This window comes from Myxocyprinus asiaticus, chromosome 2 (genome assembly GCF_019703515.2).
Source record: "Myxocyprinus asiaticus isolate MX2 ecotype Aquarium Trade chromosome 2, UBuf_Myxa_2, whole genome shotgun sequence".
NCBI lineage: Eukaryota > Metazoa > Chordata > Actinopteri > Cypriniformes > Catostomidae > Myxocyprinus > Myxocyprinus asiaticus.
This window is the reverse complement of record NC_059345.1, coordinates 5,001,526-5,014,997: the sequence shown is the minus strand read 5'-3', so window position 1 is coordinate 5,014,997 and position 13,472 is coordinate 5,001,526. Positions and strand designations below refer to the sequence as shown.

At 37.6% G+C, this 13,472-nt stretch overlaps 1 protein-coding gene across 1 annotated transcript in view; it reads right to left on the bottom strand.

Annotated features, from left to right (window-relative positions):
- LOC127453993 (ankyrin-2-like) overlaps positions 1–13,472 on the bottom strand; it is a 120,785-nt gene that overhangs the window by 51,202 nt on the left and 56,111 nt on the right. Inside the window, exons 12-23 of the mRNA XM_051720880.1 lie at positions 13,031–13,129; positions 11,258–11,356; positions 8,232–8,429; positions 7,526–7,624; positions 3,708–3,809; positions 2,930–3,127; positions 1,130–1,228; positions 939–1,037; positions 693–791; positions 509–607; positions 332–404; positions 127–180 (exon numbers count right to left, since the gene is read on the bottom strand). Coding sequence (XP_051576840.1) covers positions 127–180; positions 332–404; positions 509–607; positions 693–791; positions 939–1,037; positions 1,130–1,228; positions 2,930–3,127; positions 3,708–3,809; positions 7,526–7,624; positions 8,232–8,429; positions 11,258–11,356; positions 13,031–13,129 — 1,318 coding nt within the window. The remainder of the gene's footprint in view (positions 1–126; positions 181–331; positions 405–508; positions 608–692; positions 792–938; positions 1,038–1,129; positions 1,229–2,929; positions 3,128–3,707; positions 3,810–7,525; positions 7,625–8,231; positions 8,430–11,257; positions 11,357–13,030; positions 13,130–13,472) is intronic.

The following is a 13,472-nucleotide window of genomic DNA, read 5'->3' as shown; positions in this document are numbered from 1 at the left end:
GGTCATTCAGTCAGGTAACTGTCAAGGTAAACAATCCCAATCCATGCCATGCACACTTGTTGCCTTTACAACTATAATCAACATTATTAAACCACCACACTATTGCACACAATGGCACTAGAATACCTTCAAAATCAATGGAGTCATCAGACATAGCTCCATCATCTACATGTCTTGATACTGCAGGAAATTTCATGTTAAATGCACACCGAAAACCAGATTACAACTGAAAATGGGTCAGGCGTACCAATATATTTAAGGAGATAACTGGGGAGCTATTGATTGATTTATTGATTGATTGACTGATTACGTATTATTTGTTAGCACTCACCCTCTTCGTCAGACACATCAAGCACTTCTGTCATGGTTTCTGGCACATTTAACTTGTGTTTCTCTGTCACCGTCTGCATGGAAGTAAACATGCATTATTATACAGTAATAATAACCTCAGTGTGTCTATTATTACTAATGCACATTTTATGAATTTTTATATTTCAAGTAAACTTGCCGTTGTCGTAGTGATAATTTCCTCTGTAACCACCCTCAGTGTGTCAACCACAGAAATGTAACCGAGGCGACGGGCGATAGCCAGAGCCGTGTTTCCATTCTACATAATGCAGTAAGAGACACAGCATCAACACAACAGGTAAATGTGCATGTGTATGTGTGTTCATGTGTTTGTATTTACTCACCACAGTGACGGCATTGGGTTTGGCTCCATTCTGGAGTAAAACATTGATGATGTGTGTGTTGCCTTGTTGTGCAGCCTGATGTAGCGGTGTGTAACCATTCTGACAAGACAAGAGCGCAAATTTAGACTTCACAATACCCTTACAACATCTATTTTGGAATAAATACATATTACGCTTATTTAGAATGCATATTTCAATTAATCACTACTCGATTTTCTTCATTCAATAAGTATAAAAAATAGATACCTTTGTCTTAGCATTGACACTTGCCCCGCTCTTCAACAGAAAATTAACAATCTTAGCATTTCCATAGTGACAGGCGACGATTAGAGGCGTGTATCCCAACTGGAAGAGATTTCAAATGTATCATTCACTCAGTCAGACTTATCAAAGGTTTTCAACTATTTGATTTTGAGGTACAATAATGCTTCTCTTACTTTGGTCTGTTGGTCAAAGTTGGCACCATGCTTGACTAAGATCTCACCAACACCGACTTTGTCTTCTTGGGCAGCAAGATGAAGTGGAGTAAGTCCACTCTGAAGAAAGCATGAAAAACATTAAACAATCACAACAGAGATGGAGATGCTCAATGGCACAATACAAGAATAGTAGAATAATATTGTTGCCCTTTGCTATATACAAACAATTGTAGAGTATGCATCGAGAATTGACAAAGATCTGCATGATGCACTTGTTCAATATCTATATTTGTGCCACACCACCTGGATCTCCATTTGTCAAGACAGTGCCCTTATTACAGGGACATTCCCCCTGGAGCAACCTGGAGTTAAGTGCCTTGCTCAAGGACACAATGGTGGTGCCTGTGGGGATTGAACCAACAACCTTCTGCTTACCAGTTCAGTGCTTTAGTCCACTACACCACCACCACTCCAAGCATTAAGGGTTCTATTTTAAGACCGCTACTTCTAATAATGCATTCACAACATGTTGGACTGTAATTGCGAGGTTCTGTTTAGTAAAAAGCGTTCACGTCTTCGAAGAAATCGTAATTACAAGTTGTAAACTCGTTATTCAGTAAAAGCTCTGTGACGTCATGTAAAAAGAGCCAATATGGCAGTTGAAAGTACTGAACACATATTTTGGTTTAATATGGCATTTTATTATGCCATTGATTCCTGGAGCTTTTTTGTTGTTGTTGTTGTTGTTGTTGTTGTTGTTGTTGTTGTTGCTCTTAATCATTTTGCAAGAAAATTTAGAGGTGAGTTAATGTAGTGATAAACATCTTGCTGTTATCAACAACAAAGCCCTTTTGGTGAAACGATAGAAACGACTAACTTAAGAGGTCTGAGGACGTGAAAAGCCCTGAGTAGATTCTAAGAGTAGCCATCTCATAATTACAGTAATTCTGACATGACGTAAATGCACCATTAAACACAGTGCTTTGCGATACGTCATACTGTATGTGCAAAGTCAGAGGGTATGGCCATGAAGCTTTGGTATTTTCATGCAAGCATGCGCTAAGTCTTAGGCGTTAGTGGGCTGGCGAAATAGTGTGAATGGGTTTATTCTCCAGTTATTGTGCCATCTGTGTCCTATTATGTGGACATACACCGATCAGCCACAACATTAAAACCACCTGCCTAATATTGTGTAGGTCCCCCTCGTGTAGCCAAAACAGCACCAACCTGCATCTCAGAACAGCATTCTGAGATGATATTCTTCTCACCACAATTGTACAGAGTGGTTATCTGAGTTACCGTAGACTTTGTCTGTTCAAACCAGTCTGGCCAATCTCTGTTGACCTCTCTCATCAACAAGGCATTTCTGTCCACAGAACTGCCGCTCACTGGATGTTTTTTTTTGTTTTTGGCACCATTCTGAGTAGATTCTGGAGACTGTTGTGTGTGAAAATCCCAGGAGATCAGCAGTTACAGAAATACTCAAACCAGCCGGTCTGGTACCAACAATCATGCCATGGTCAAAATCACTGAGATCCCATTTGTTCCCCATTCTGATGGTTGGTGTGAACATTAAATGAAGCTCCTGACCCGTATCTGCATTATTTTATGCACTGCAAATGCTGCCACACGATTGGCTGATTAGAAATCGCATGGATGATTGTTGGTGCCAGACGGGCTGGTTTGAGTATTTCTGTAACTGCTGATCTCCTGGGATTTTCACACACACATATTTTTCCATTTAGTGTATCAATATTCTCAGTTAATTTCATGCCAGTATTAACTGTTTTGATTCTAAGTCATTTCAAAGTCATTCACCTTGTTGGGTACATTGACATGCGCTCCTTTCTGCAGAAGCAGAGCGGCCATCTCACTGTGACCCTCCTGGGCAGCCAAATGAAGCGGGGTCACCCCTTGTTTGGTCTGTATGTTGGTCTCAGCTCCATACTGCAGGAGTGAGCTGGCGATTTCCATCTGATTCTTCTTGGCTGCAATGTGAAGTGGGGTGTATCCATTCTACATGAAGAGAAAGTAAAGAAAGGGAGTAACATAATGGTGCTGTAACTAGAGATAACTGAACTACAGTATAGCACAAAGAAAGAAAAATACACCTTTTCAATGATATTTGAAAGAGGGACACGTCCACCTTTCAAAAAACACACGTCGACCCACTTTATAGTAGGTGTCTTCAACTACTATGTACTTACGAATTTGATACAATATACTTATTATGTACATCCGTGCTGTTGCAATGTACTTACATTTAAAAAACCTGCATTTAATTACATTTGTGGTTACACTGTTAATCTTACCCCTAAACCTTAACCTAACCCCTAACCCTACCCCTAAACCTACCCATACCTCAACATTACTAGCAGCAAAAGTGAATCTTGTTAAAATCGTACAGAACAACATCTAGTTACTAGTTACACACTAAAACCATTGTATTGTATGTATTTTAATGTTAGTACATAGTAGTTAAAGACACCTAATATAAAGTGGCACCACACACACACACACATACATACACACACACACACACACACATCATCTATTGCTAAATGACTAATGTTTTGTTAAGATGAAGTCATCTCACCTTGGCTGTGGCATGGGGAGAGGCCCCCTTGTCCAAAAGCAGGAGCGCCACCTTCTGGTTATCATAGTGAGCAGCGACATGTAGAGGAGTGAGACCGTTCTGCTGGGATGAGGGGGTCAAGGTTATGGGAGGACTGTTAGCATAGCAAAAGCATTAAATAAAACACAGTCTTAGTTAATGACAAAAAGCAATGTTAACAGAGATTGTTATTATGTGTTAAAGGAACAGTTCACCCAAATATGAAAATTCTGTCACCTTCATTGATTTACATTCATGCATGTGGCAGATGCTTTTATCCAAAGCGACCTACAATACATTCAGGGCATACATTTTATCAGATTGTGTGTTCTCTGGGAATTGAACCCATGATCTTGGCATTGCTAGTGCCATGCATTACCAGTTGAGCATCAGGAACCCCTTAAGGTCCCAACCCTGTATGACTCTCTTTCTTCCATGGAACTCAAAAGGAGATCTTTTCTCCATATGATGAATGTAAATGGTGACTGAGGCTGTCATTTAGCATTTGTGTCATCTCCCCTTTATGTTCGATTGAAAAAAGAAAGTCACGCGGCTTTGGGACAACATGAGGCTGAGTAAATGATTGATTTTTGGGTGAACTATCCCTTTGAATGTGAGGTTATCGTCTATATTAGAGTGCAAGCTCGGGAACAATTAAGACCTGGTCCCTTATTAAAGAAAAGAGGAAGAAAACAACGTTCTTTTCTTTTTTTTTTTAAAGAAAACAAAATGTTTTTATCATTAAGTACAACTTTGCTTACCAGAGCTCTTGCAGTCAACATAGCCTGAATGTATTTCTTTTAAACAACATCCCAAGAAATGATATTAATTAGGCTTTTTATCATTTATGTTTCAAATAGTGCTTTTATAGCTAAACATAAGATTCAGAAGACAAATATTCCTGTACAAACCAATGTTGATGTAAATATTTGTCCAAAATTCCAATACAGGTGCTCTGTGTCAAAACGTAATGAGCTGCCTTGCTCTCTACATAGGCTGCATACTTCTAAGGTAACATCCTAACCAAAATGGAACCTCATAAGCGGTGTCAGAGGTGAACCCTTAAACACTTACCGGGACCTCATTCCAACCCCTGTACCCCATCCATTTAAGTAAGTAAAAGTGTATAGGGTCATTAGAGACCCTAGGTATGGAAGAGTGACAGTTTTTTTTTCTTCTTTTTTGTTTTTTTTGCACTTTCATAAATTATATTTTTTTGATTCGTCATATCTATATAAGTTTACTGTCACAAGACATATATTTCTTTGTTTATTACTAGAGGCAAGAGGCTATTTCACATTGATTTTCTGTGCAACAATAAATTAAAAACAATGCTGAATTATCATTGTATCATTGTGTTCACACACACTAGCGGCCAAAATGTGTGAACACAACCCTTTTGAAAATACTGGTAGATTTTGCTCTGGCAATTTCCCTTAATGAGATGTTGTATCATGTCCATTTTGATGGTGTGTGAACAGCACATGTGGTACATTTACCAGTAAATCCAACGATTTTCCTGTAATTTACCTGGTTGCATGTGTGAAAGAGACTACTGAGAAGTATCATTACCTATACATTTCTATATTGATGGTACACTGGTGGCCAAAAGTTTGGAATAATGTTCAGATTTTGCTGTTCCAGAAGGAAACTGGTACCAAATTCACCAAAGTGGCATTCAACTGATCACAAAGTATAGTCAGGACATTACTGATGTAAAAAAACAGCACCATCACTGTTTGAAAAAACTCATTTTTAATCAAATCTAGACAGCAGCCATCACTCCAACACCTTATCCTTGAGTAATCATGCTAAATTGATCATTTGGTACTAGAAAATCACTTGCCATTATATCAAACACAGTTGAAAGCTATTTGGTTCGTTAAATGAAGCTTAACATTGTCTTTGTGTTTGTTTTTGAGTTGCTACAGTATGTAATAGACTGGCATGTCTTAAGGTCAATATTAGGTCAAAAATGGCAAAAAAGAAACAGCTTTCGCTAGAAACTCATCAGTCAATCATTGTTTTGAAGGCTATACAATGCTTGAAATTGCCAAAAAACTGAAGATTTCGTCCAAAGGTGTACACTACAGTCTTCAAAGACAAAGGACAACTGTCTCTAACAAGGACAGAAAGAGATGTGGAAGTCCAGATGTAGAGGATAAGTACATCAGAGTCTCTAGTTTGAGAAATAGACGCCTCACATGTCCTCAGCTGACAGCTTCATTGAATTCTACCCGCTCAACACCAGTTTCATGTACAACAGTAAAGAGAAGACTCAGGGGTGCAGGCCTTATGGGAAGAATTGCAAAGAAAAAGCCACTTTTGAAACAGAAAAACAAAAAGAAAAGGTTAGAGTGGGCAAAGAAACACAGATAACTGGAAAAGAGTGTTATGGATCTTAACCCCATTGAGCTTTTGTGGGATCAGCTAGACTGTAAGGTGCGTGAGAAGTGCCCGACAGGACAGCCACATCTATGGTAAGTGCTACAGGAAGTGTGGGGTGAAATGTCACCTGAGTATCTGGACAAACTGACAGCTAGAATGCCAAAGACCTGCAAAGCTGTCATTGCTGCACATGGAGGATTTATTGATGAGAACTCTTTGTAGTTTAAGAAGTTCTGAACTTTTTTTTATAAACTGTAATAGTAATTTTTCACATTATTAATGTCCAAGTTGAATGCCACTTTGGTGAATAAAAGTACCAATTTCTTTCCATAAGAGCAAAATCTGTACATTATTTCAAACTGTATATTTTATACATGCTATTTATTACTTAAGGTTTATACTATTTGATAAAGAAACAATGTGGAAGTAAACTATAGCAAGTGTAACACATGAACAGTATGATATGACTATTGTCATTTGGGTGTGCTACTGAAATCATGTAAGTTGTGCTTCTACTTAGACTCAGATAAAGTGCCAGAGAAAATACTTATGTGTGAAAGTAATGAATCCTGTTCTAGATTTGTCCTGACTGGTTGCATTTTCTCTTTGATATATGAAAAATAAAACATCAAAATATATTTTTTTCTATTTGTCTTAAAAATATATAAAAAATGTACACTATCTGGGCATTTTGTAGGTCCATTTTTGATAGATATAAGTGCAGGGTCTCTAAAGACATGAATATGTAAGAATTCCCATGCATTAAAGGGCTAACTTTTACATTATGGGGCAATATTTGCTCCCTAACTTTTGGGGGGGTATTTTATAACTTTATGAGGGCAATTTTTTCCTAACCATTTAAAACTGTCTCATCCATTTATGTCACATACTTTATTAGGAATAATATGGAATATAATAGGAATATAATGCCATATAACTATGACTGTAATACATTATTTATAACTATATCAGATGTTACAAATAAAAAACAGAAGAGCTCATTCCAAGGGCTTATTTTTTTCCTCACCACATTTTGAATAAGGGGGCATTTTTGTTATTTTTGGTGCCAATTTTTGCCCCGAGCCCCCCAAAGTTTCTGACCCTGCTCATAAGTGCCTAATTTGAAACACTCTACAACCTGTCATAATGGACATGTCACAATGCATTATGTGATTGTGTTATCTGCACAGGATATAAGCAACGCTGCCTTAAAATTTGGTCAAAACAACACTTCTTTATGGGTTGCATAATTTTTCTGCCCACTGTTGGGGATGGCTTCACATCAAGGGAGCACTTACGATGCCTTAAAATGCTGTCTAGGTAGGCAGCTCACTTGGTTTTGGTGCAGAGCCTTATAGTCTTAATGGTCGAATACAGTCTATTTTGAACAGGTTTGTTAGGCTTTTTCTCACCTTTCCTGCTGTGTCCGGAGGGGCCAGTCGCTGCAGTAGTAGTTTAGCCACATCCAGGCTACCATACTTTGATGCCACATGTAAAGGTGTAAACCCTTTCTGTACATGTTTAATTGTAAAACAAACAAAAAAACAGAAATAAATAAATCTTTAGCATACTTTACACACTAACCTCGATGAATATCGCTCAGCTGTGCATTGCATATTTTTGTGTATATGTTGATAGATATTTTGTGTAACCTTAACAGTACAGTTACTTCAAATTATCACAAAATATAAAACTAAAATGATTACAATATGTTCATCTATGTACTGATAGGATGCAATTGAATAAAATGTGATACAATTATATATGGTAAGCAGTCATACTATTCCACTTGTGTAATGATAAATGCTCTGTACTAGATTCTTGAAATGTAGTTGTTGATACTGTCAGCAGGGAGAGACAGTGAGTCATTTTTTCTTCTAATAAACGAGAATATGATCGTAGCAATTCTTTTTTTTTGTCCAGTTAATGTACAGTATGTCTGGCACGTTTAAAAATCCACTGCCAAAAATGTAGAATTTTTTTATGGTGGGTTAAAAGCTCAACTACTGGCCTGACTAGGCCAGCAGAAAAAAAAAAAATGTTTCATTCATGTATGGGTATTCATGGTGGTGTGAGCTGGTCTTTTGATCAGGGTGGTACCATCTGTCTGCCACTGACCTTGGTAGCTAATGAGTGGGCGGCACCAGCCTCCAGCAGCACTGTTGTGACATCAAGATGTCCCTCGCGTGCGGCGATGTGAAGCGGCGTGTAGCCGTTAGTGGTGGCAGCATCCGGGTGAGCCATGTGCTGCAGCAGCAGCTGAACAATCTCTGTTTTACCCAGACGTGACGCAATGTGCAGAGGAGTCTGATTCTCCTGATTGGAAGAAAGAAGTTTGGAAAGAGAAAATGGAAATATCAGCTTTTTACACCAATAAGAAATCAATGAGTAATTTTGAGATGTAAAAAACAACACTTCCTTTCAAAATAATTCTTGTGAAAAGTGATGGATGAATATATAAGACAGGCAGATTACTCTGTTTATATTTTGAGATTATAGGCATTGGCCAGTAAACTGTGAACAGAAACAGTATCTGACATCATTGTCATGCACTTGCACAAAATCCTGTTTTCAAATGTGCTTAAAGGAATATTCCGGGTTTAATAGAAGTTAAGCTCAATCGACAGCATTTGTGGCATAATGTTGATTACCACAAAAATTTATAATAATAAAAAAAAGAAGCAAATATCTTGGTTCCAGTGAGGAACTTACAATGGAAGTGAATGGGGAAAATCTGTAGATGTTAAAATACTCACTGTTTCAAAAGTATAGTCACAATACGTAAACAATAATGCATGTTAACATGATTTTAGAGTGATAAAAACACTTCTGTGTAACACCTTTTCTGTGTAAAGTTATAGCTAATTTTACAACTTCATTGCCATGACAATGTATTGTCAACAAACCCTTAAACAACTGTAAAAAACACGATTTAAACAACTTTACCGCTAAAATAATACATGAGATTTAACAGAATTAATTTAAGTGCTTTTGTAAAATGCTAAGCTTTTCATTTCTGCCTTTAAACTCTTCCATATTAAGAGCCACCCTGTAACCTCGATTTTTGCCTTTTATTTTAATTTTTTTAAAGAAAAGCAGAAACAAGTAGATACTTTTGTGGTAATTAACTACGGAAGCCCTGAACCGCACAGATTTTTTTTAATATTTTTTTATGCATTCTTTAGCCTATGTCCTACAAATGTATTTTTTTATGTATCAAAAAACCTTTTTTTCTCTAAAATGTTTTTTCCTCTCAATAGTTTTTTCTCTCTAATTCTTTTTTCCTCTCTCTAAAAAATTTTTTTTTACTCTATTTTGTTTTCCTATACAAAAAATTTGTTTCTCTAATTTTTTTTCTCTCTAATTTATTTATTTATTTATTTATTTTTGTATGCTAGCTAACAATTAGCATGCAATACCAACCTCGGCCACCAGGTGCCACTATCAGTAAGCATGAAATCTTACAAGGTGACAGATGACCGCTGTGGTACTTGATCTGTTGATTTGTAGTTGTATAATGCTCTAACAAGAATGTTTTGCAAATCTTAATCAAGGAAAGAAACATATATAATGTTTGAGAGTCTACTAATACATGAAATCCCACAATTAAATGAATATACCTCAGGTTACATACTGTATGTTTCATGGCATTCGGGAGTTATTTCTGATTGTTTGATAACATTCACCACCAGGAATATCAATGCTGCTATTTATAATGTGCTTTTTTAATTTGTTGGCCTATATAAACATGCGCTAGATAGACATCTTTGACCGTTGCGACGCCTCTCGCTGTGTTTTCAGTGCAGTGTTTGAAGGGATGACTCATGTTAGTGTTGCCCAAATCAATTAACTCTATGGAGGGACGCGTCAGCTTCAGTGGGACCACAGCACCATGTTGAGTTAAAGAAAGATGGAGTGCTGCTTCAGAAAATGGTGTATGCTTCGTCTTAAAAAAATTTAAAATCATCAAACAACCAGAAATAACTCCCAAATGCCATATGAAACATACAGTATGTAACCTGAGGTATATTCATTTAATTGTGGGATTTCATGTATTAGTAGACTCTCTAACATTATATATGTTTCTTTCCTTGATTAAGATTTGCAAAACATTCTTGTTAAAGTATTATACAACTACAAAACCACAGATCAAGTACCACAGCGGTCATCTGTCACCTTGTAAGATTTCATGCTTACTGATAGTGGCACCTGTTGCCAAAGATGGTACTGCATGCTAATTGTTAGAAATGTTTTTTTCCTGTTTTTCTCATGTATTACTCAAAAAAATATTTGTAGGAAGGCACTAAGTCATCCAAAAAATAAAAAATAAAAAAATAAAAAAAATATTTGTAGGAAGGCACTAAGACAGAAAAAAAAAAAAAAAAAAAAAATCAGGGCTCCGGTTCAGGGCTTCCATAAATAACATTATGTCACAAATGCAGTCGACTGGGCTTAACTTGTATTGAACCCGGAATATTCCTTTAAAACAGTGGTTCTCAACCCTGTTCCTGGAGCCCCCCAAACACTAGACATTCTAGACATCTCCCTAATCAAACACACCTGATTCAACTCAGCTCGTTAGTGGAGACTCCCAAGACCTGAACTGGGTGTCAGAAAAGGGAGGTATGCAAAATGTGCAGTATTGCGGGGCTCCAGGAACAGGGTTGGGAACCACTGCTTTAAAGGGTCAGTTCACTCAAAAATGAAAATTGTCATTTTTACACTCCCTTATTTTGTTCCAAATCCCCCTCCCAAAAAAACTCTTTAATTCATATAACTTTGTGAAAATGCAATGAAAGTGAATGGTGACTGACACTAACATACTGCCTAACTTGTTCCACAAAAGAATGCCATTAAGGTTTGGAACAACATGAGTAAATGAAGATAATATTGTCATTTTTTAAAGTAAATCTTGTGTACAAAATGTCTTTGTTTAATTTGAGCAATTGTGTGTACGTCTCAACTGTTATCATTACATTTTATTATATGTAGGGTACACATGCTTTAAATAAGCCATTTAAAAGCCTATGTTGAACCACTACTTCAAAAACTGTAATACAGACTCATTACTGGTCAGTTAGCAGGTTAATATGTGGTAAGTCCACCCTGAGAATGTGCAGCGTTGGCGTATGTCTGTGTCTTACTCTTGCTCTGGCATCCACCATGGCTCCATTCCTCAACAGACAGCGAACAACCTCCACCTGTCCAGCACGAGTGGCCATGTGCAGAGCCGTCTCTCCACGCTGAGTACAAAAACAGAGGGAGTTGTACTAAAATGAACTAACAATGAACATTAGTATGCATTTTCATTAACCAACATGAATAAATGCTGTTAAAGTTACTGTTCAAATGTAGTGTATGGCACCTAATGCATGAGACAATGTTAAAGAGGTCATGACATGAGGAATCAAATTTTCCTTGATCTTTTGACATATAAAAACATACTGCAAATTTCAGAACTGAAAATGTCTACCTTAATAGAAAAAGAGCAATTATTTAAACCAAGCTGCAAAAACGGTTCGTTTAGAATTTGTGAAACTTGTGACGTCACAAGGACAAAATACATCTGCCTCTTTAGCAAGACATCAATGCCTATTTTTCATCATTGCACCCTTGACCACGCCCACTGGCACTCAATCGGTCACACAGGTGAAGAGGAGAGAGATGGGACAGTCATGGGTGATTCATCCAAAGTGGACTTGCACAGGACACCTTCATGTGCCTTTTTAGATTTAAATGTTTTTCTACAAAAATGTGCATTAGACGAATGGCCTGAGTAGCTCAGTGGTAAAAGACGCTGGCTACCACCCCTGGAGTTCGAATCCCAGGGCATGCTGAGTGACTCCAGCCAGGTCTCCTAAGCAACCAAATTGGCCCAGTTGCTAGGGAGGGTAGAGTCACATGGGGTAACCTCCTCATGGTCACTATAATGTGGTTCGTTCTCGGTGGGGTGCGTGGTGAGTTGAGTGCAGATGCTGTGGCGGATGCCGCAGTGGATGGCGTGAAGCCTCCACACACACTATGTCTCCGTGGCAACACACTCAATAAGCCACGTGATAAAATATATGTGTTGATGGTCTCAGATGCAGAGGCAACTAGGGTCCCCCACTGTGTTTCATTCATCTGTGCTGTCATGCTGTTGTGCTGTTTTGAAGGCATCATAGACCGTTTCTGCACCCATCTGTGATATTTTTAATTGTTGGCCTTTGTAAACATGCACTACATGGACGTCTTTGATCGTATTGATGCATTTCTGCACAACACCGACAATGTGCACCGCGTTTTAAGAGCATACAAACACAAATTTTAAAAATGCGTCTCACGTGCCACTGGCTGGGTGAAACACATGCATTCCTGTGTGTAAACAAACATGGAAGATGTGAGATGTGAACAGCAGCATCTCTTCTTTGGCCTCTTGAATCACCCAACATCATGGATTGTATTACAGTCACAATCACAATATGATTCAAGCTTTGCAAAAGAACTGTTATTGAAAGATGGGGCAGTTAAAATACTATTGGACCACAAATCTGTAAGTAAATGGTTTCGTTCATGAATATTTCATATGTCATGACTGTTTGATATTTTATGGTGTTGCTTGAGTGAACAGTTTAATATATCCAGATGAAATGTGTTGGGTGTGCAGTATGCGTTAACCCTGAAATTTAGTTTTATAATGTTGTGCGGAGTTTGTTCATTTTCTTCGGATTGCATTTCAAATATGGCTGTATTGGAAGGGCTGCACGATGTTAGCCAACCAGAACAGTGGGCATTTACACTTAAGTCTTAAAGGGCAAGACAGCTTAAAACCAAGCATTTCAGACAGAGGGCCAGAGATAGGGTGGAAAATTATTATATATGACTAAATTATGACTGTTTTGGTGCAAAAAAACTAGGGAACCCTAGAAATTACTCACTATGTTGCTGACGTCAGGAGAAGCTCGATTCTGCAGTAGTAGGAGAACAATGTTGAGGTGACCCATGAAAGCTGCCACATGGATGGGTGTGAGACCAGACTACAGAGAGATCAGATCAACTATATCAGTCTAATCATCTATTCTAATAAATGATCTAATCAGTCTTCACATCTTCACATTGATTCTAGCACAGAAATACAGTATGCACAAATAGTATATTGTATATTGATTAAACATAATTTGAGAATCGCAGCACTTAAACAAATTACAAAAAGTCACCACCACAAGTCATAGATTGGGAAAGGGCAATAGAAGAAATATATAATACGGCATTAATAACTTATAGGATATGAAACCAAGAATACTTGTTGGAAGAAAGATGGCAGAAAAGAAGTAAATATAAACTGACTAATACTAGGTTATGAGTTATTTGGAACTATAA